The sequence below is a fragment of the Alosa alosa genome, chromosome 14 (assembly GCF_017589495.1).
Source record: "Alosa alosa isolate M-15738 ecotype Scorff River chromosome 14, AALO_Geno_1.1, whole genome shotgun sequence".
Lineage (NCBI taxonomy): Eukaryota > Metazoa > Chordata > Actinopteri > Clupeiformes > Clupeidae > Alosa > Alosa alosa.
This window is the reverse complement of record NC_063202.1, coordinates 33,064,427-33,089,221: the sequence shown is the minus strand read 5'-3', so window position 1 is coordinate 33,089,221 and position 24,795 is coordinate 33,064,427. Positions and strand designations below refer to the sequence as shown.

General features: G+C 39.8%; 1 protein-coding gene across 1 annotated transcript in view; it reads left to right on the top strand.

Annotated features, from left to right (window-relative positions):
• vps13c (vacuolar protein sorting 13 homolog C) overlaps nt 1-24,795 on the top strand; it is a 382,259-nt gene that overhangs the window by 248,503 nt on the left and 108,961 nt on the right. The window contains 4 exon segments of the mRNA XM_048262721.1: nt 612-909; nt 17,940-18,329; nt 18,573-18,677; nt 23,873-24,037. Coding sequence (XP_048118678.1) covers nt 612-909; nt 17,940-18,329; nt 18,573-18,677; nt 23,873-24,037 — 958 coding nt within the window.

The following is a 24,795-nucleotide window of genomic DNA, read 5'->3' as shown; positions in this document are numbered from 1 at the left end:
GGTCTTTATACAGAGCCTTATAGAGCCTTTATAGATCATCTTGAAATTAAAGTTCAGCTGTCACACAATAACTGAGCATCACCTTAACCAAAAACATCCCATAACCTTAAGTGTAACCATGCATTTTAGTTAACAGTGTCAACAGATAGTTTGTTGATAATCTGAACATCTGTAAATAGTCTAAAAGGGACTATCCAAGTGTTTTTTGGATATTTTTGCCTATTAAAGCAACACCAAAGAACTTTTCCTCTGTTGCACGCACTATTTGTTTATCCAGCACCAATATTCATTAGCCAACAATGATGTCACCAGGACACTTCAGTATTCAGAAATCCGGTTTTCTATTTCCAGCCAAAGCTGCGTTGCATTGATTTTAAGTAGTTTCATATAATGGTAGTCTGACTAAAAGGGTGCCTAAAGCACCCTAAGCCACGTAAAAGTACATTTATATTATGTAAAATATAACCATTAAGCCCCCCCCCCAATTGAGGGCCTTCTGATGCATGCTGTACAGGCTGTATCCCAAAGGTGATGTGGAAATGTGAAAATACACTTAATTGCCTAAATATGACTTACCATCAATTTATCATGGTGATCTGTTTCAACTGCAGGTATCAGCTCTTCCTTATTCCTGTTGGTAATTTAGAAGGTCAATACTTACCATCCTCTACATGCATCACCTGGAAAGAAAATGTTCACATGAGCTCTGAGGTGCAATCGGAACTACTGTGCCCTGCTAGCAGTGCCAGTTTCCTTCCATTGGTGGTGAAAACATTTGCCATACCTGATGACCTGACTTTTATAGCTAGTCAAGCAGAGGAAGACTGGGACCCTGCCTACATTATTCACTTGTATCCAGCAGTGACTATCCGCAACCTCCTGCCTTATTCCATACGGTACTTGCAAGAGGTAAGATACAACTGATATATGATTATATACTGAGTATCAGTGCAAGTGCAATAATAAAACATGTGACATGACATTACACATATATGCATAAATATTAATACATTCTTCATAGGGGACCTCTCTAAAATGTTGTTGATGTATTTGACCCAGTTGGTAAATAATGTGCTCACGTTGGTGGCAAAATACATGTTGCCAACAGACTTGCCAACAAACTAAACATGCTTCTAGAGGACTTCTAGACCACAATTAGTACTTATAAAGACTAGTTAGTTTGCTATCTGATGTGTCTTGGTGATATACTCCGCAACCAGACTATGACAATTTAATCACATTAATCGCATATTGTAACTTTTTGGAGACAGTGAGACTGAAAGCTATCATCATCGGTAATCATTACAATGTGTGTAGGAGACGATTCTGTGTGGAATTTTCGTCTACCTGTGTCCGGTCCATAAGTGGATGGAGTGCTCTCGCTTGGTCATAACATGAATCAGTGAATCTTATTTTGTATGCGTGTGCTTCTGCAGTCAAAATTTTGATGTATATTCAGATCAGGAATAAGCAGGTTGAAAAAGGCAAATGGGCACAGGTAACACAGTTAACATGGCCGAGATAATGCAAAGGAGACTATGTACTATGTGATACATATGTAGCCCTCCCACCTATAATCTGGCTCATAATTCTACTTTGTCTAGGGGTTGTGAAACTACAATAGTGGGATGCACATCGAAATGTAACTTATCATATTAAACAATAATACACTCTTAATCGTTTTACTAACCAACTCAGACACTGTTATAGATTTGAAGTAGAAAACCAAAGATGCATTTATTCACATTGTGAATCACTACAGATAATAGTTTATCTGCAAACAGTTCAAACCACACAGAGAAAGAGAAAATCAACCTAGCAAATGTCCTACTGGCCAGTATAACTAAAGTTGGCGCGCTTTCGTTGGAGCTCATAGGAATCAATTTGGAGAATCATAGTAGCAGTATGGCGTGCAAAATATTCCACTCACTACCAGCATTTCCTGTCGTACAAATCCAGTGCTGCCATAGGAGTCCGAAATCCCCCCTCCGAAGTCCTGTAGTCATCCACGCCTTGGAGCGAATGCCCAGCCGTCGTTCACGTCTCTGGCACAGTTCAAGTCCGCTAGCACAAAAGCGGTCAAGTAACTAGCCTGTAGTGGTTTCTAAAGCCTTATGAACTTCCCCCGCGGTAACTGACCTTCATGTCCTCGCATTCACACATAAATGCAGCCACATTGAAAAACATCTGTTAAAGTAACAAAACTCCCTCAATTTAAAAAATCAGTGTTAAACTATTAATGTCTTTGTTAGCCTAGGCCTACTCTTGTGTCAGTCTCTTAACACTCCGCCATCTTCTTCTCTTCTCCCCACTCAACCCATAGCCAAAACAAAACTCAAATCATTAATTGGTTGTCAGCGCCACCCTGCTGATTGGCAGAAACCCACAAAATAGAAAGGTTCAAATAATACATAATTTTCACAATAACCTGTTATTTTAACTAAGCCTATCACAAAGGTATTTTTAAACTTTATAAACTCACACATGAATGTCAGGAATTAAGAAGGGCCCTGCACATATATATGAAATAAATTTACCTGTGTGCTTGACGAGTCCCTATGTTGCTGTGGCTAGCATACGTTGTTATGTTGTAGTTGCAAAGTTCATTCCAGCTCAAATAACTTTAAAAGTGATCGTACAAGATGTTTTCTTATTAATTTAACTGATTTACAGGTTATCGTGCCATATTCAGACTTGGGCCAGAAATTGAGTCTAAATATCTTGTCCACAACATAACCAAAATACACCATTATATGTGCTGAAGTCAAAGACTTATCTCAAACAAAAGTCCGGCAGAGTTCTGTGCAAAATGTGTTTAATGTCTCCATAGCGCAAAGCCTGAGTGGATTGCACGATGTCGAACACCAAAATTTATACCCCTCCTTAGATGCTGACACACCACTTGGTAACTTCAAACCCACAGGTGGCGTTATGAAAGGATCGTTTTTCGGTCTTATCTCTTGCTAGTCGGCACCTGTTGCTGCCAAGTGTATCTTTTCAACTCCATCAGGGCCAGCAGCTTTCCGGGCATTCACCCTGCCCAGGATGTCGCAGACATCTGAGGTGGAAAATTGGAATGTATCGGTGAAACAGCTGACTTGAAGGCTGCCTCCTTGTTTCCCCGGTCAAATCGAGCATAGAAGTGGTTTAGTTCGTCTAGGAAGGAAGGAGAAGAGGGTAGGGAAGAATTGCATGGGGATTTGTTGGTGATTATATTTAGGCCTTGTCACATACACCGGGGGTTGGAGGCGTTGAAGTGCTCTTCAATCCTTTTCTTGTAGGTGTGTTTGGCCCTGGACATTCCTTTCCTCAGGTTGGATCTGGCTGAGCTGTAGGCCTCATGGTCTCCCGACCTGAAGGCTGCGTCCCTAGCCTTGAGGAGGAGGCGAACTTCTTTGTTCATCCAAGGTTTCTGGTTAGGGAATAATTTCACTGTTTTATGTGTAGTCACTCCATCTACACACTTTTTGATATAATCCAGGACAGAGTTGGTTTATGTGTCAATGTTGGTTTGGAAGTCTGTGGTGGAGTCAGTAGCAAACACATTCAGTCAGTGTGTTGGAACTGGTGTTGTAGAGTGGAGTCTGCGTCTTCCATCCAGATAGGTAGTCAGAGGTAGTCAGACTGACCAAGGTGGGGGAGGGGTGTGACTTTGTAGGCACAAGACACGTTTGTGTAGACATGATCCAAGGTTTTACTGCCTCTTGTAGAGCATGAGACATTTTGGTGAAATTTAGGCTGAAGAGTTTTAAGGTTGCAATTGTTGAAGTTCCCAGTGACAATAAAAGCCCCATCTGGATGTTTAGTCTGAAGCTTGTAAATGGCAATAGAAAGTTTTTTCATTGCTGCTTTGCTGTTGGCATCGGGTGGTACATACACAGCAATAGCAACAATGCAGTTTAACTCACGTGGAAGGTAGAAGGGCCTGCATCTGACGATTAACTATTCCAGTTCAGCAGAGCAACAGTGATGCAGTCTGTGCACCAAGTTTTGTTTACATAAATGCATAATCCACCTCCTCTGCTCTTACCTGAAGCCTCCGCTGTTCTATCTACCCTGAAGACAGAATGGCCTTCTAGCTCCACCACGCTGGTTGGGATGTCGTTAAGCCAAGTTTCAGTGAAAAACATGACGTTACAGTCCATAAGGCTTTTCTGTGTGAGGGTCCAGATCTTAAGTTCACCCAGCTTGTTCAACAAAGAACACATGTTGGCAAGAAAGATGCTGGAGACAGTGTTAATTTCGTTGACAAAGACTATGACAAAAATATTTGTCAACGAACCTTTTTCACCGTCTTAATAAAAAACTTAATAAAAACGTACATTTTATACCACTAGGTGGAGTCTATGCATTTAGGTAGATAGTCTTGCACTGCCTCCTTGTAACTGTGTACGAGTTAACGTCTCCTGTTAGAAGAACGTGCTGTTACTGAGCTCTGTAATACTACAGTATTTACTTGAATACAATTCATATAAAAGCTACCACTCGGTACAACATCCTTTGTGGTCCTGGTTATTATCCAAGTTACCACAGAAGACTGTAACGAAATATAACTCACACTTTAGTCAACGAATAAAATTGAGACAAACATGTTAGGGAGGGACGAATGGAAAAGAGATCCAATCAGAACTACTCTTTTTGTGGGGAAGTTGGGAAGAAATCCAATCAGAGCGAATCTTTGAGGGTAGGTTGATCTATGCAGAAGCAGCAGAACCATTTAAAAAGCCGACTCATTTGCAGAACTTCGCACAGTTTCGAGGACGTTTTCACAACAGTTAGGTTGTTTACATTATATGCACAGTTGATTTGAGACTTGAGACAGACTGATTTCAGCTGTCTTCGCTCATTAATCGCATTTCATAGTGACATTTGACCCAGTGCAGTCTGACTGAAGCAGGCAGACGAGAAAGCACTGCTTTGAATGAAACATTTACCCTATGTTTTAAAAAGAACGCCCAAACCAATACTGTTGACAGGAACAGCAATCTACTATTTCTGCAGTAAGGAATTTCGGTTGCCTACTGTAGCAGTTCTCGCGTCTTGTTGCGTTTTGTGTCCACTCTGGTGTCTACGGGGCCGTAACACAGTAGAGATCGCTACTCCTGTAAGTGTGGGTGTGCTCGTCTTCGGACTGTGAGGATTTCACAGGGTAAAAGAGGAGGTATGCATTTTGTCTAAAGGGGCTCCCTTTCACATAGTTGAGATCGCTACTCCTGTGTGTGTGTGTGTGTGTGTGTTCGTCTTCGGCCTGTGATGTCACAGGGTAAGAGAGAAAGTATCTTTCAGTGTATATATCTAGTGCGAGGGCCCCTTTTCAACGGGTTTACGATGTACGAGAGGGTTGACTTGATTGAGAGGCTCTCTCTATCTGAATCAAATTCCCTAATTTGGGGTTTGGGGGCTAAGGAAGGTGGACTACTTCAGAGTCTCTTTCTATCTCGGAGTCCCAATGCCCTTGGCTCGTACTTCATAATGTGGTTAACTCAATAAAAAGGGGAAGAACTTCAGAGCTGTGTTTACAAAAGTTGTTTAGTCATTCTTAAAAATTTGAGTTTGCTCAAAATTTAAGCTCTTCTGAGTACAGTTCTTATAACACACAAAATGTAAAAATGTTACATAACAATTTAGGTTCTATCCCTAATTACTCTTGTATTTATCGGACAGGCTTCTGTGTCCTTATCTGTGTGATGTGCATTTAGACTTGTTCTGCTGACATACAGTCTCTTACAGCTGGCACATCATGTTCTTACATTCTGTCCTTACATTACGTTCAAAGTACATTTAATTAAGCATAACACTTTAAATCTAACACATATTTTTTATATCTAAGCAAACACATTTTATGTTTCAAGTAAATATTCCTTAAGTCTGAGCAAAATCAAACCCTATAAGTTTTATAAGCAAACGTTTTTTTATGTTTAAGAAAAACACTCTCTGAGTCTAAGCAAAATCATAACAGGTTATTCTAGCAAAAACATTTTTAACTTTAAATATAGCTGCAAGCAGCAATGTGGGGGCCAAGCAGTTAAGCAGGAGTTGGGATTGGATTGGATTGGACTGAACTGGACTTGACTGTGATGTGGATTGCATTGGACTTGTTTGAATTGGACTGGACTGGATTCGAAGGTCACCGAATTTATTGTGTGTCCTCAAGATGTACTCCTAAGTCCACATACCAAGTTTGGTTGCAATAGGTGAAAGTGTTGCTAATCATAGAGCCCCTAGTGGTCAAACGTCACCAAATCTATTGTGGGTCCTTAGGATGTGTTCACGAATCATTGTACCAAGTTTGGTGTCAATACGAGAAAGTCTTCCTAATTATAGCGCCCCTAGTGGTCAAAGTACACCAAATGTATTGTGCGTCCTCAGGATCGGGTCCCGAGTCCATATACCAAGTTTGGTTTTGATACGTAAAGGCGTTACTGAGATACGAGCTAATTTCCTGTATCTCTAGCGCCCCCCTAGTGGTTGAAGGTCACCAAATGTATTGTGTGTCCTCAGGATTGGGTCCCAAGTCCATATACCAAGTTTGGTTTCCATATGTGAATGCATTGCTGAGATATGAGCCTACTTCCTGTGATTATAGCGCCCCCTAGTGGTCAAAATACTCCAAATGTATTGTGTGTCCTCAGGATGGGGTCTCAAGTCCATGTACCAAGTTTGGTTTAGATATGTGTAAGCATTGCTGAGATATGAGCCTACTTCCTGTAATTATAGTGCCACACTGTGGTCAAAATTTACCAAATTTCTTGAGCCTCCTCCTAATTGGGTCCTGAGCCCATGTAACAAGTTTGGTTTTGATATGTGAAAGCATTGCTGAGATATCCCTTCACTTCCTGTTTGGTGGCTTTGCCGCCAAGTTTGATTGGCTGTTACAGGCGAACGATTTTAGGTTTGAAGACAAAAAGGGATAACTTTTTTGAGGCTTGGACTGAAAATTATGTGTGTCAAGTTTGGTGTCAATCGGACAAACTTTGTGACTTGTGAAAACTTTTAGGTGTTTTTGATTAAATCCAATATGGCGGCCGGATCAATTACGTTGACGTCACAAATTCACATCTGTCGGACTTCTTACCTCCCATAGTATTAACAATCATCATTAGTAAGTTTTAATTCCAAACACAACACCCGTTACAGGCCAAAAGGTAAATTTGCTAATTATAGCGCCACCTATAGGTCAAAAGTCATTATATTTATTGAGCCCCCTCCTTATTTGGTCCTGACCCCATGTACCGAGTTTGGTTTTGATACGTGATAGCTTTGCTGAGATATCACTTCACTTCCTGTTTGGTGGCTTCGCCACCAATTATGATTGGCTGTTACGGGCGAACGGTTGTAGATTTGAAGACAAAAAGTGACAACTTTTTTGAGGCTTGGACTAAAGATTATGTGTGTCAAGTTTGGTGTCAATTGGACAAACTTTGTGACCTGTGAAAACTTTTAGGTGTTTTTGATTAAATCCAATATGGCGGAAAATCCATCATGGCGGAAAATGAAGTCATAGGGTGCGTTGAACTCGGCTTGGTCCAAGGATTCCAACGATACCTCATATTTGACAATCGAGCCAACGGGTTAAAAGTTACTTGTATGAACGCACGTCCAACTTTGGCCTGTTGGTGGTGCTAGAGTGCTCGAGGTGCCAACTTTAAAACTTAGTGAAATTAATCATGGGACTGTGCCTAATTTGTGTGCCAAATTTTACAACTTTTTACCAGACGGTCCTATGGGCTGCCATAGACTTCCATGACGGAATAATAATAAATATAGCTGCAAGCAGCAATGAGGGGGCCAAGCAGTTGAGCAGGAGTTGTCATGACAACCCAACCCATCCCCCAATTAACCCCCCGTCCCACACACAGACATGTACACAGATAAACTTCCTCCCCCACACAACCCAATAGCTCGCCACACATAAGCACACCTCAAACATCACCAAATTGATTGTGCGTCCTCAGGTTGTAGTCACGAGTCCACATACCAAGTTTGGTGTTGATACGAGAAAGTGTTGATAATTATAGCGCCTCTAGTGGTCAAAGGTCACTAAATATATTGAACGTCTTCAGGATGTGGTCCCGAGTCCATTTATCAAGTTTGGTGTCGATACGAGAAAGTGTTGCAAATTATAGCACCCCTAGTGGTCAAAGGTTGCTAAAATTATTGTGCCTCCTTAGGATGTTGTCCTGAGTCCATATACTAAGTTTGGTTTCGATACGTGAAAGCATTGCTTAAATATGAGCCCACTTCCTGTGATTATAGCGCCCCCTAGTGGTCAAAGGTCATTACATTTATTGAGCCTCATCCTTATTGGGTCCTGACCCCATGTACAGACTTTGGTTTATCTATGTCAAAGCGTTGCTGAAATATGACTATACTTCCTGTGATTATAGCGACACACAGTGGTCAAAATGCACCAAATTTCTTGAGCCTTCTCCTAATTGGGTCCTGAGACCATGTACTGAGTTTGGTGTTGATACACAAAAGTCTTGCTTAGATATCACTTCACTTCCTGTTTGGCGGCTTCCAAACTTGATTGGTCGTGACGGGCGACAGGTTTTGAATATGGCTCCAAAAAGGAATGCGTTTGTGAGTCATGGTCTGACGATCATCTGCGTCAAGTTTCGTGAAAATCGGATAAACTTTGTGACCTTTGAAAACTTTTAAATCCAATATGGCAGCCGGATCAATTACGTTGACATCACAAATTCACATCTGCCGGCCTTAGGATCTCCCACAGACACCACTAGTACATTAACATTAACAGACACCAATAGCAAGTTTTAATTTCAAACACATTACCTGTTACAGGCCAAAATGTAATTTTGCTCATTATAGCGCCACCTATAGGTCAAAAGTCATCAAATGTATTGAGCCTCCTCCTTATTGGGTCTTGAGCCCATGTACTGAGTTTGGTTGTGATACATTAAAGGTTTACTGAAATATTACTTCACTTCCTGTTTTGCGGCTTTGCCGCCAAACTTGATTGGTCGTGACAGGCAACAGGTTTTGAATATGGGTCCAAAAAGCAATGCGTTTGTGAGTCATGGTCTGACGATCATCTGTTTTGTCAAAATTGGACAAACTTTATGACCTTTGATTCCTTTTAAGTGTTTTTGATTAAATCCAATATGGCGGAAAATCCAACGTGGCGGAAATTGACGTCATGGGGTGCGTTGAGTTCGGTCTCATCCAAGGATTCCAAGTATACCTCAATTTGTATGGTTGAAACTTTAAAGCGCATAGATGTAATGCAAAAATCTGACACATTGGGGCTTAGAGCACTTGACATGAAACTTAGTGAAATTAATCATATGACTATACCGAATCAATGTGCCAAATTTCCCAACTTTTTACTGTATGGTTCAATGGCAAATGAGTGTTTCGTTATAATAATAATAATAAGAACACGTAGAATCACTATGGGTTGCCTCGCAGCTTCGCTGCTTGGCCCCCAAATATAACCGCAAGCGGTGATTTACGGAGTCCGAGCAAAATGAACATGAGGTAGCATAGCTTTTTAGTTTTACATATGCATTGATTGTTTGGGCCCAATTGTTCAAAAGAAAAGTGATCGGATTTCGGTTATCGGATTTCAGTTACCGGATTTCGGCTATCGGATTGGATCAAATCTTGAAAATGGCTTGTTCAAAGGGAAACAAGGATTCTGAAATTGGATTAGATCACATAATCTATTCTTGGTTTTGATCTGGATAAAACCTTCACATTGTGTTGTTCAAAACTTTTGAGTTGGATTGGAATAAATTTGATGCATAAAATTAGGATTACCCTGTGCTGTAACGTTATAGTGTGCTAACCAGGGTGCGATTTGTGTAAAAAACAGAGGGGGGGGGATGATTTTGAATAAGTTTGTAACCCCCCCCCCCCCAAAAAAAAAAAAAAAAAAAAAAAAAACGAACGAACGATTCATAGCCTAGTAATGTCATGGCTAATAATAGCCTATATTAATTTTGCCACCTTTGTAACATTTTAGTTTTAGTTTACCGTGGTGTATGACTAAACAGCGAGTGTGTTTGGTATGATGATCAGCTCCTCTAATGCAGGGTAGGACTACGTTTTGACAAGCATACAAATTCACCTTGTTCTTGCCCCATCTGAAATTACTCCTCTACTTTTGCTGCCTCCACCCTTTCTGTATTTGTTGTGCAAAAAAACGTTGTATATGATGGCACTGAAGTCTTAAGTTAGTGAATTGGCTAACAGTGTTAGTTGTGTAGGCTACGTGCATTCTCTCTCCTGCTGATTTGCGTTCAGTAGCCAAGTGCGTAATATTGCAAAAGTATATTGAAAAAATAAATGTGTTTATTGTAGCCTACAGAAAATAAATAGCCTACTATCATACTGTCAGTTAATTGGCTACAGTGCAGTGAAGAGTTTGGAGAGTAAAGTTATAGGGCAACTTGAAGTTTTATGAAAATAATTTATGAACCAGAACATAAAGACCATGAAGCTTCTATTTCTTGCAGCTGTTAAAACACCCGCTAGATAGTTTAAATACCCACCAACATTCACAGCAGCATGAGTGCTGACAGTGACGGTGCGTTTCTGATGTCAGATTATTATGTAGGCTAGCCTACTAGACTGTTCTCACATTGCAGCGCTTTACTTATATGAAGTAGCATTAATCAATATGAAGGGCAGAGGGGGATAAATGTTGTCCCCAACGGGGATAAAAAATAATTTAGCAGAGGTAGGGATAGGAAAACCAGAGGGGGGGAAATCCTCACCATCCACCCCTACAAATCGCACCCTGGTGCTAACCTCCACAACCTAATAGTATTCTAACAATACCCTATTCTAGTGTGCTAACCTCCGCAACCCAACAGTATTCTAACAGTAGTATTCTAGTGCGCTAATCTCCACAACTCAATAGTATTCTAACAATACTCTATTCTACAGGACTATGCATTTGTCATGGATAAGATGAAGGATCTGATAATGGAAGGCAGTGTTGCCCACAGAACGGAATTGTATTTGTGGTGGTAGGTGAAGGGGGGTGGGGGTGGGTTCTGTGTTGGAGTCAATAAGATGAACAGCCTACAATTATGCAGTTATACTTGCCTTGCACGACAAGTCCTGACAAGTAGCTGTAACATTATAGTGTGCTAACCTCCACAACCCAACAGTATTCTATTCTAGTATGCTAACCTCCACAACTCAACTGAAGGAACTGTAGGGGGTGATGTGGGTCGAGGTAGTGTGAGTGTGTGGCAAGCAGGCAGAGCCTCGGTCAGAAGGCTCAATGGTATGGAGTGATGACACGGAGATGGCAGGTTTCGGTGCAACACAAGTGAATTTTATTTGAGTTTCAATTCATCTGTTCTTTTGTTCTTTACTTGTATGTGTGTTGCATCAAAGAGGAAACAGACAGAAAATGGAGTAATCAGTGAAATGGGGTAAATCAGTACAGATCCCAACTCACAAACAAACCAATTGACATTTGAACAATAAACTGAAATCATATGGCTATATAAGGTACAACTAAACAATACTTGACATCCCAAGTCAACCAACATCACCTAATCATCTCTCACATGGGACTCTAACACACCAAACCAACAAACAAAGACCTTAACTTTACACATGATGGCAGAGCTACTCTACAAACTGATAAACATCACAAAAGTCATAGTGAGGGTCATTAAAGTGATGACTTACGTTAACTCAAAGACGCACACAGAGCAGGACACAGTGGAGTGCTGGGTTGAGATGAACAAAAGAGTGAACAATTTATCCTGGTCTGAGCCCCTGCTCCGGAGCTACAGGGTTTCCCAGCAGGTAAACTGGGTGTGGTTAGGTGGCAGAGCCAAACAATCCTGCAATTTCTCCACAGCACTTTCACCTCAAGCCCTCCTTACACTGACAGACTTTGGAAAGATTTGCAAAGATTTGGAAAAGATTTTTGAAAGACTACAGTCTCAGACCCTCTCACATCTAAAGACAAGTAGTAGTTTTAAGTCACAGACTATGATTTTGCAATGACTAGGGATCTTGCAGGGTCACTATTTACAAGACTGCAACACGATTCCTTTAAATCATTACCCATCATGCAATAGATAAACAGGAACTGAAAATGATAGCCTACTAAACTCAAAGTCGTATTTTTTGTTTTTTCTGCAGCATCGCTTCATCGCGACATCCTTAACCGATATAGAGTTGTTCTGTCAAGTGGAAGAGCCGACTAAATATGTATAAGAAATGACAAATATTATAAGAATAACAAAAAATTATAGGCTACAGCTGTGTCGGAGTCAATAAGATAAACAGCCTATAATTATGACCGCCACGCAGCAAAGCAAAGACGAAACTTGGTGGGCATGTAACCCCATATGGATAGCATGGAACCATCGTTTTTTGTTTTGATGTGTAGCCCCCCCCCCCCCCCCCCAGCTGGACTGGACTGCACCCCTCAAAAAAGAGGGTAGTGCAGACACATTTTTCTGTGAATATCTCGAGAACCGTGGGTTTAGGAGGACCATTTTTTTTTATGTATGTTGATCTCAAGGCCATGTCAACCCATTCCATAACCACTCATTTCATGTATAGCCACCTAGTTAAACACAAAAAAGTAAAAAATGAGGTGTTGTAATCGCAGGTATCTGTGACCTAACATAGTCAAAACTGCACGAAATTGGAAGTGTAGGATCATTATGACACCCTCTGAATGCACGCCAAGTTTCGTTGAATTCCGTTCATGGGGGGCCACACAGTAAATTAATTTATGTTACTATACACCAACTGGCCTGTAGGTGGCCGAGACATTCACATAAAACTGTCTCGAGAACCGTAGGGCCTAGGAGGTCCACCTTTTTTTGTATGTTGGTCTTAAGGGGGCATGTCAACCCATCCCATTACCACTTATTTCATGTATAGCGCCACCTAGTTAAAAATTAAAAAGCAAAAAATTGGGTGTTTTCAGTTCAGAAAGTGTAGGATCATTATGACACCCTCCGAATGCATGCCAAGTTTTGTGAACTTTCGTTCATGGGGGGCCTTACAATAAAATAAGTTATGTGTACATTTAGTGACCGTACACCAACAAGGATTCCTGGGACACTGAAAGCTTGGGGTACATGGTGGGCATGTAACCCCACATGGATAGCATGGAACCATCGGTTTTCGTTTTGATCTGTAGCCCCCCCGCTGTACTGGACCCCCCCGAAAGGAGGGTAGGGCAGACACAGTTTTCTGTGAATATCTTGAGAACCGTAGGGCCTAGGATGACCATTTTTTTCCGTATGTTTGCCTCCAGGGGTCATGTTAACCCATTCCATGTGCACACATGTGCATAAACAGATACACATGCACACACATACATTTACAGTAATCATAATGCATGACACATACTCACACAGTAGACATATGTACGCATGCATGCACATGCACAAACACACATACGCAGGCAAACACACAAGCACGCACATACACACACACACACACACCCACACACATAAACATAAACGTGTACACGCACACATGCACACAATTCAAGAATTTCTCAGAATTATGAACAGGCAAGATGGGGGTGGGGTTGTATAAAATGAATTTATCATGTTTTGGTACTTGTTGTCTAGCATACCAGTGAGAATTAAGTGTGGATAATGCAATTTAGTGAGACAGTTAGAATCATATAGGCCTTTCAGCGTGATTTATTTTTGTGGAACAAATGTGCTGGACTGGGCGGCGGTCATATTTTGTACCGCTCTGCGGTACATCTAGTTATACAGTTATACTTGCCTTGCACTACAAGTCCATATTGACAAGTAGCTGTAATGTTATAGTGTGCTAACCTTCACAACCGTACAGCATTTTATTGTAGTATGCTGACATCCACAACCCAACAGTATTCTAACACTAATGCTTCAAGTGGGATTTGAACTCTCAACCTAAGGATCACCAGTACAAGGCATTATCCCACTGAGCCACTGTCAACCCTACATGTTGTCCAGTCACATTCACATAGTAATAATGTGTATTGGTAAACACACAACAAGAAAAACTCCAAGCATACATTTGACAATAAAATGAAGGGCTTCCCTAAAAGAGTACACCTGAAAACTTTTTGAAATTCTGGGGCAATTAGACATTTGTAGAGATGAACACTAATGGATGAAATATAAATATGATAGACGTAATGATGAAGGAAAAATAGTCAACAAAGAAGTTCCCCTAAATGTAATAGATAGTCCCGGCATTCTGATTCTTGGCAACTGATGAGTGTGAATGTTGATTGGCTGATGTCATTCAGGTGCTGTTCAATGGTGTGAATCTTAAATTACAAATCCTAAAGCTCTAACAGGGATTCGAACTCTCAACCTAACAAACACCAGCACTAGGCATTATCCCACTGAGCCACTGACAATCCTACATATTTGGCAGTCACATTCACATGGTGAAAATGTGTGTTGGCAAACACACAACATCAAGAAAATTCCTAGCATACATTTGACAATAGAATTAAGGGCTTTATAAAAAAGAGTACAGATCTGAAAATGTGCACTGTTAATGGTATCCACATAATGATGGTTGTATGGTTGTTCTCCAAAGAAAAAAAATGTACTCATATAGGAATATAGGTGATATAGGAGAAATGGGCTGAGTGGTCGAACTTTATTGGTCTATATCTCTGAAATGGAACAACATATCCAAATATTTTTGATAACTTTTGTGAGGCTTTGTCTAAACATTGTCTGTGAGAATTTTGGTGAAGATTTGATAATTTTTGAAGCCTGTGAAACTTTTTATGATGTTTGGCTTTTCTCTGAAATTGTGGCAAAAGTAAACATTTTTAGAGCATAAGACCAGGGTGAAAAAGATGCATCTAAATGTAGAGATTAATATGATGAAAGAATTTTGAGTCTAGGTCAATCTGGTAAGGAGAAATAACATTTTTGACAAGAGCGCCACCTTTGGGTGCAGTACCCAAATTTTGGGTTATGGGTAGTGGGGGGTACTGGTAACAATACTTGTGAAAATGTGAAGTTTCTAGGACTTATGTTTATAGGAATATAGGTGATCTAGGACAAATGGCCTAAGTGGTCTAACTTTATTGGCCTATATCTCTGAAATGGAACAAAATATCAAAATTCTGAGCGATAACTTTTGTGAGGCTTGGTCTAAACATTGTCTGTGAGAAGATTTTTTGGTGAAGATTTGATTAGTTTTGAAGAGTGTGAAACTTTTTATAATGTTTGGCTTTTCCATGAAATTGTGTCAAAAGTAAAAATGTTTAGACCATAAGACCAGGGCCAAAAAGATGCATCTAAGTTTAGAGATTAATATTATGAAAGAATTTTGAGTCTAGGTCAATCTGGTAAGGAGAAATTATCATAATTAACTTTTTTTTCCAACAGCGCCACCTTTGGGTGCAGTACCCCAAATTTTGGGTTATGGGTAGAGGGGGGTACTGGTAACCATACCTGAAAATTTGAAGAGTTTTGAAGTTACGGTTTAGGCTGCAGTATGACTTTTACAGAATTTTGGCCAAAAATGAACGGTACAGAAACAATAGGGGTCCTGCAGCTACGCTGCTCGGACCCCTAATAATAGGAAAACCTAGAAACACAATGGGTGCCTTCGCAGCTTCGCTGCTTGGCCCCCAATTCTAAGCTTCTAAGTTTTGAAAAAATCTAACTTGTTTCACACTGGTTGTCTATCATTACCTTGCAGCATTTGCACATTTTTATTTGTTTTGAAGCAAGCTGGATTTAAGCAGTTATATGACTAAAAATCTTTCAATTGTAAATTATGAGACTTTCCACTTTTTCACTCTTCTAGTTGCATCTTTCTACAGTCTGAAGTAGCACCTCAATGCAAAACAATCCGGAGGTAGTCCTACGAGTTAGCACACCTCTTGATGATAATAATGCTAGCCGCCAGCCTTGTCAATGGTAACTTCGTTAACGTTTTGCTGAGCCTTTCTTAACTAACCGACAAACTCCCTTAATAAATGAACTACATGTGTTGCACATTTGAAACAAAATGTCTTCAAAAGTATGTTGAAGGTGGTTACATTTATTTCCATTCCAATAACTTCACAAACTACATTTCGGTTTGCACTTGTAGGCTCTTTCTCTCATTTTGCTGCTGTACTGTTTTGAACTATTTCTTTCTACTGGATAGAAAAGGCAACAACCTAGTAATTATGTGAATTAAAATCATGTTTGAATGGCCAGAAAAAAGATAAATCATAGGTGGTATTCCACACATTACCTTGGTGTTAGGGTAGCCTACGCTGCACATTTATGGTTTAAGGCTTTATGGTCTTATGGGGTGTATAAGGCACCCTACTGCCAGTGGTTGGTTGTGTGAGAGTTTGCGCACCTCTTCTTCCACTTCATCCTTATTAGATACCTTTGTGGTTGGCTGTCCTGTAATTAGTGACCCTCTGTCTAGTGTTTGAAAGTAGTGTACTCTTTGCCTTTGGAAGTACCATTTGGTTGCTGCTTGAATTTGGTGAAATTCAGGGGAGGGGGGTGTAACAGAGTTAGAAATTTAGTTTAGTGTTTGTATGTGATTTTTGCCGCAATTAAGCAGCTTTAAGATGATTAAGATTGCACAAACAAATTAATTAGGGTGATAATCTGCATCTCCGTTCACCAAAAGCTATGGTTTTGCTAACCCATTTGCACAATAAATAATTTCTGAAAGGTTCTCTCCATTGTTAACGTGCGACATTTCTCCATGTGAATGTGGGGGAGTGTCAAGCAGGGAAGTGATAGCCTATTGCAGGTAGGCAATATTCAGACAGAAGACGGGCACTGCTTTCTCTGTTGATATTTCTGTCCCTCTGAAAACTGTGTTAAAATTATGTTTTTAGCAGTCAAAATTTAATTTTCATGAGCTTAACCATTAATGAAAGTAAAACAAACATAAACAAAACAGCCTCTTCATAAAATAGAATAATAGAAAAATAAAACAGACACCTTCAAAAACAATAACAAGTTCTATCATGAGACTGCATGTCGCGTGAGGTCATGTGAGAATCACGCGTGAAGCCGTATAATTGAATGTAGTACCCACTGTAGCTGTAGGCACCAATCATTATTCTCTGTGCCCATCTCCACATCTATTTGTCTCGGTGGAATATCTCACGAACTCTTCACGCAACACATGACACACCATATATCATAATAAATCAGACCTTACCGAACACAAAGGTGTAATGCATTCCTGTGGATAATTAGGCGTTCCAGAGTAATCCAGTTTTGAAATAAATTGAAGCAAAATTCAACATGGTCTCCAACTTTGGGCTTTAAACATTTCTTAAAACTGAGCTGTGCTTAAATCGCCTAGATATCTGTAAATATTAGAATCAGAGAATATACAGCTCATGGTTAAAAGTTTGTCAATGTAGCCTTAATGATTTATTTTCACAGAATGAAAAGGTTTAGAGAAAATTTTTAATCGTATTGCAATAATGCCAATTACCGGGACTATTTAGGTTACTATAATCATATCACATTTCCACATCGGATCTCTAGTGGCTGGTGAAAGAGTTGAGTGGCTTCTTTTATTTTTTTTGGGGGGACCAAACCTAAAGCTCAGACCAAACCATCACACCTGCTACCAACACCAATCAAGCGCACCTTCCTTCCGACGTTATTTTTATAACCACCAGCCGCCACTGATATGGTAAAACTGAAAATAATTGCAAAAACTAATTACATTTATATCCATAAAAAAAAAAAAATATATATATATACAGGCGATCTGATTTGGCTGATGCTTGCGCTTGAAAAGTTAAACTTCCGCTGCAAGCAACATGAGTGAACCATTCAAACGCCAACCATTTAAAGTTTATTATTGTTGTTAGTAGTGATGTAGATTTTTCATATTATTATAGTGTACATATATAACTTGGTTGTTTTTTTCAATCACTGTTATGATTTTAACTTGTGTGTCTCACCATCTGTGCTTTTTAGGGCTCAGCAGAATTTTACGAAATATCTGAGGGAAGCACTTCTGATGTCCTGAACACCCGCATCACTGGTGAAATCATGGAATTTATGTTGATGAAGTATCAGGGCCGAAACTGGAGTGGAAGGATGAAAATACATGACAGCCTGGCAGAATTTGTCTCTGTGTGCCTAATCAGTCAGACATCAGAGGAGCTGGTAGTGGATCTGCATGTCCATGTATCAAAAACCAATGGAAATCTGATGCTTTCTATCTTCAGCCCTTACTGGATCATCAACAAGACATCCCGAGTGCTGCAGTATAGTGCTGAGGACATATGTGTTAAACACCCATCAGACTTTAGAGATGTCATTCTTTTCTCTTTCAAAAAGAAGAACTTCTTTAGCAAGAACAAAGTGAGCAGTTCTCTAATGTTACCCATTAGATTCCTTGAGTTCATTGAAACAGCTTTGACATACCTTCACCAACAGTAATGAAATAGTTAGATCTTGTGTAGCCACTCGGTGTAATGCAAAAAGTCTAAAATGTTTATATTGGCTTCCACTGTTACCAATGAATTTCAGACGAGAAATACAATTTAAAAAAGACTTTAGAGAACAGTGGACAGTTAACTAATTTCCTCACCTCTTATGTTGCAGTTGCAGCTCAGTGTGTCCACAAGCTCCTGGTCTGATGCCTTCTCTCTTGACACTGTTGGAAGTTATGGCTGTGTCCGATGTCCTGACAAGAATATGGACTACCTGGTAGGACATTTGTGGTATTATTTTTTAAATATCATGTCAACAACCTCTTAATTCTATCTGTAAAATAGCCAGTATTATGATTGTATACATCATGTTGCCCTCAGCTAAGCAGCAAGGATGTGTAGGTGCCCATTCTGTTTCTCCTTGATTGTATTACATCTTTCTCTGTGGACGTGGACCTAGGGCTAGGCTACATAAGAGCTGCTTTGTGACTCACTAAATGATAATAATAATAGTAATAATAATAATAAGCTTTATTTGTATAGCACCTTTCATACACAGAATGCAGCTCAAAGTGCTTTACATTTGGAGCATGTAACACAATAATAGTCAGTCAGTCATTTTCAATCACTTTCACTTTTCTTCATTGCTGTGGCCATTTATGATCCAATCAGCAACATATCAAAAATATAGAAAATAACATGTAACAGAGTTATTAGAGAAGAGTCAGTCATTCCCCTTTGTTGCTGTGGCCGTTTATGATCCAATCAGCAACATATCAGAAATACTATTATACTTCGATGGATATATAAAGGCTTTGCTGACAAATGCCTAGGCTAAACAAATGCTTAGGCCACGTTGATGCGGACTCCAAGCAGCCAGCCTTAGCTTGTTCTTAGCATATGTTGCAATTATTTGAATTTATACACAGACATTCAAGACTGGCAGCCTTAACCCTTTACCCCCCACAAGCACACCATATGATAGGTGTTTAATTATATATGTAATTATATATATATAGGTGTTATTATTATATTATTATATTATATATAGACCTAATATATATATATATAGACCTTCTTTAGTCTCCTCAGGCAGAAGAGACGTAAACATGATGTGCAATAAACTGCCACTTCGAGTAGCCCAGGCTACTTTGGACTTCCAACTGCAAGGTCCCAAATTAATTGAAACCAGCGATAGGCTAATGGTCCCGAATTTAAGGACGTTTCAGAATGCCACACAGCTAGACAATGAGTGGCAGACAGAGCAAAATGTCACTTATGACTTATCACACTAGCTCCGGTATTGCACACACTGATTCACTGCAGCTGTAGCGCAAAAGTTTTGTTTAAAGTATGCCTTTTTTTGACTCGGGATGAAGTATGACATGTCTGCCATCTAGTGGAGTGGAGGTCGAACGAAATATGACACCCTATTTGACTAAATCGGCCGTTTTATTCAGTACCGCATCTTGTCGACTAAAGTCGACTGTGGCGCCTAGAGGGTTAAACTACTGAACTTTTTACATTCAACTTTTAAATGGTCTACTTTTAAACTATCATTAAACTATCTATCTACTAAACTAGCTGTCTATCAACAACTTTTAAACTATCTACATTCGACTTTTAAACTATATACATTCAACTTTTAAACAGTCTACTTTTTAACTATCATTAAACTATCTATTAAACTAGCTGTCTATCAACAACTTTTAACTTGTCATCAACTATGTCAACACTTGTCATCAACTATGACTCCTACCCACTGTAGCTAGTTAGCATGTTAGCATTGCTAACAGAGTTAGCATTTTTAGCAAAACTGCTAGAAACCATTAGCTAAGTTAGCTAAGTAGCATGGTTAGCATGTTAACATAGTTAGCATTTTTAGCAAAACTGCTAGAAAACATTAGCTAAGTTAGCTAAGTAGTAACTTTTATTAAGCTATGCAACCACCATGTCTATCCTATCCTCACCGTAGTAACCATCTCTGTATTATCTGTTAATATAGCTAAGTACTATGGTTAGTATAGTTAACATGTTAGCATTGCTAACATAGTATAAGTATAAGTATATATACTTTTTTGATCTATTGAGGGAAATTTGGTCTCTGCATTTAACCCAATCGGTGAATTAGTGAAACACAAACAGGACACAGTGAACACACAGTGAGGTGAAGCACACACTAATCCCGGCGCAGTGAGCTGCCTGCTTCAACGGCGACGCTCGGGGAGCAGTGAGGGGTTAGGTGCCTTGCTCAAGGGCACTTCAGCCGCGGCCCACTGGTCGGGGCTCGAACCGGCAACCCGACGGTTACAAGTCCAGAGTGCTAACCAGTGGGCCACAGCTGCCCCAAATTAAAGGGAGATCGCCTGACCGGGCGGGCACGTCATCAAGCAGGTTTCGAATCGGCGATGCTGGGACAATTATTCATATGCTCCGCACACCGACGTCTTATCCATTGTGCTACTGCAGCGATAGTTAACATTTTTAACAAAACTGGAGATGGACAAAGCACAGCATTGCAGATGACCTGAATCTGATGATGAAGGCGACTTCATTACATTGGAGAACATCCCTAACCTAGAGCTGACCTTAGCCGAAGATAATTACAACGAGGAAGAATCTCTCGGTCTGGCAGCAGAGGAACTAGATAAGATATCAGATGCTATTTCCACAGTTACATTTGACAGGGATAAAGTTTGTGTGTTAGAAACTTTATCCATTGCTACTAGCTAACGTAGCCCTACTGTCGTTATCTATTGGCACCATAGGCTACTAGCCAAAACCCATTACAGATAGTTTCGGTGGGCAATTAATTTGAATAATGCGAGAATGTCTTGTTTTGACTGATGGCAGGTGCCTTATCGTGTGTACATTCAAATTAACAGGGGTTTGCAAACGTGGTCTCATGTTTGTTAGTTCGTGTTTTAGACTATTTTATCCATTGCTAAACCTGCTAAATCCATTGCCAACGTGGTGCCTTGCATTGGGTGTTGCAAACGTGATCTCATGTTTGTTTTAGACTACTTTATCCATTGCTACTAGCTGGTTCTGTAAACCATTACAGATAGTTTCGATGGGTCATTAGCACTGCAGGCTGACAAATCAGTGACCGTGACAGGGGGGAGGGTTGATCTTAATGTCATGTAAATGAGGACCATTGTGTTCCCCTCCCATGGATTGAGGGAGAAAGTAGTCAAATTGAAAACCCTGATTTCTCAGCTTGTAGCTTTGAGATGTGGATACTTTAAAATGGCTACAACTTATTCAAATATTGTCAGATCTCCATGAGTGAGACATCATTGGATAGCTTTGAAACTACACTTTCAGAATCTTTTTTTTTTGTTTCAAAAATATATATTGATAAGCCTTCATTAAGCAAAATTATATCATGTAAAGTTACAGTGTCAACTGGACTACATGTTAGCAAGATGCACATAATGTCAGCTAGCTCTGCACGTAGCTGGTCAGTAGCCTATGCAGGAATTGGTCAATTTTGTTTCATGTTTATTTGATAACATAGACTTGTAATACATGCTTGTAATCTGGCCCTTTTCTATATAAAAAGTGTTTTTGTGCTGCTTGCAAACCGCAGTGCTTGGTTACTGCTAGATTGTATGCTAGCTTGAAGTTGTGTGTGAGTTCATGTGGCTTTGGTGAAGCTCTCTGGATCGGCATCTATGTGAAAATTGTCATTTGCCTTGGTTTCCTGCCCTGTTAATTAGTCTGACTATTTATACAGTCTGACATTATTGGTAAAATCAATGGCGTGGCCATCAGACATTATGAAATAGGCAACAAGCAGTAGTAGCAGCATAGGGCAATACATTTTCTGACTTTTATGTTTAATATCATGGTGGTGTGCTGAGAAATTGTCTTAGCATTTTCTGTTGAGACACTTTCTCATAAATACGTTTGGCAAACACTGTAGGATAACCTACTGTAGTTCCACATTAGCTTTTGAGTAATCAGAGCAGCAACACAACCTAAAACAGTTAGCACTGTAGCAGTAGCACTGTAACGTTAACGTTAAAGCTACAGCTAAGTAGGAGAGCCCTACAAACAGTCTGAAGCAAGTTTGCTGATGTCAGATTAAACTATTAAATGAACACATCATTGTAGACCTGTGGCAGTACCATAGCCTATGTGCGTGCAAGTCATGAACATAAGTTAAGTAACCGATAGCCTAAATATTTCAAAATAGTCTGCACAAACCCATACTTGAGCGCACTTGGTGTTCACTTTCAATATGACATGGACTAAATTGCACGTCTTCACCGGACAGTAGCAGGCAGCAGATTGTAATGAATATGGGTGATGAATAAGTAGCCTAGCCTAACAGCCTATTCACTTTGCTGCTGATAAGGATGATGGCCGGGTGCTATTCGCCTAATAAAGATCTAAGCAATGCGGAATTCAGCTCGGAACATTACTTGTTTGTCTAACGAAGATTCTAGAGTGCTAAACAGATTTGCGTGAGAAAGAGAAAACTTTTCCCCCCCACCGTGAAATGCTGGGAAATTGCACATTTTAACGCTGAAATGCAAAAAAAATCTTCGGGGGATATCCCCCCCGGAACGCCCCCCTATTATTATTTTTTGGCAAAAAATAGTCATCATTGAAGGCCTAACCACTGAACGCACGGTCCACCATTGGTTTTAAGTATACATGATATTTTACATCACAATTTTCATGCACTGGTAATTCCTTGGAATTGCATTTCTAGTTATCATTAAAAACAAGAAAGGCATGAGAACAGTTTATCCTGAAGAGTTAGGAGAGGACAAGCAGAGGGGCCAAAGATGGCAGGGAAAGAAAGGATTAAAAGAGTTAGCCAAACAGTGCCTAATGAATGCTTTACAAATAAAATATATAAATGAATGTAGCTTATTTAAGTTTGGTGAGAAATAATTGGTGCGCACACTGTTCACACAGTTTTTGAAATTCCGTTCAAAGTTGTCATATATTCAGAGAAGAGGTGAACAATATGTGATGAAGGTTTACAATGAAGTCCCATTACTTGATCATTACAGAAGAATGAGTGTGTACACAATAAGTTTTTTTTAACTGAGACATAAATGGGATTCATGCGTGAAAGCAATTTATGCATCCCGATATGATACCGTTTTGAGGTTTGGCACACCTGATTATTTTCACCAAGTGTTATGTCTGTGCCTCAAGCACCACAAGCACACTCTAGCACCACCAATGGGATTGAATTTGGAGGTGTATTGATGCAAGTTCAACTATAGTTTAACACCCTAGGATGTCAGTTGCTGCCATGAACTAATTAAAGCACTTTTATCACAGGGCACTTGTTCACTTTTTCTTCAACATTGCTGTCAACTGCCATCAATAAGAAATAATTGAACACAGAACTTTGCTTTGCTATAATTTATATGAGCTTGTTAACCTTAGTATAAGTGACACAATGATGCTGTTTTCTCAGTGTTTGTGTATGTGTGATTTTTGCAGGTTGGTGTTTGTATCCAGATGAGTAGTTTTAATCTGAGCAGAATAGTCGTCATGACACCATTCTACATGCTGGCCAATCAGAGCTGTTTAGAATTAGAGGTGGGGGAAATGCCAAGTGAGAACCAATCCTCCAAGAAACGATGGCATTTCATTGGATCCAAAGAGGTGAATAGGGCTGCTCTCTCCTAATTATGTTGTCATGTCAATGTCAAGAAAACTATGTTTATAGAGTTTCTCTATCTAAATAGAAGTGTAAATGAACAAATTACAAATGCAAATTTACATTCATGCTTTACAAACTATTTCTGAAACGAGGCTGTGCTAAAAAATCCCTCTTAATTTCAGACAAAGACTCGCTAGTGTGTCAGGCGGTATCAAGACTGGTGCCTCCAAGTTAGCACTGTTATCTTTTTCTTAAGAGTGTGTCCATCAGAGGACCAGGCGGGGGTGATACATGCTACATCACCGATTTTGATGAAACTTGCCAGTTTGAAGGGTTCACCTAAACAGTTTTCTTCAGCATATTCACAAAGGTGTTCTTAAACCTCAGAATTGTTTGCAGTTTCGTGCTGAATCCCAAGTTGACAGGGTGTGCCAATCGTTCTTAATTGGCATAGGTAAACGCCCTGTCAATCTCCATAAAAGGGCATGATACTGCAGGGCCGTGTGCACACAATTTCAGGCTGAGGCACCAGTTTTTATTTCTACCTTATATTGTACACTACATGAGCAAGACAATTTCATTACCGTATATGACACATGCTTGCTATGCTATGAACAAATTTCTGTAAGAATGAGGCCCATAGTTTGTGTACACAGAGTTTACTAAAAAGAAAAATCTAGATCTTTGTTTTCATTTTTATCATATCCTAGTTGGGTCAGACACCACCATCTTTCTTTAACATATCTGATGTATTGGTCAG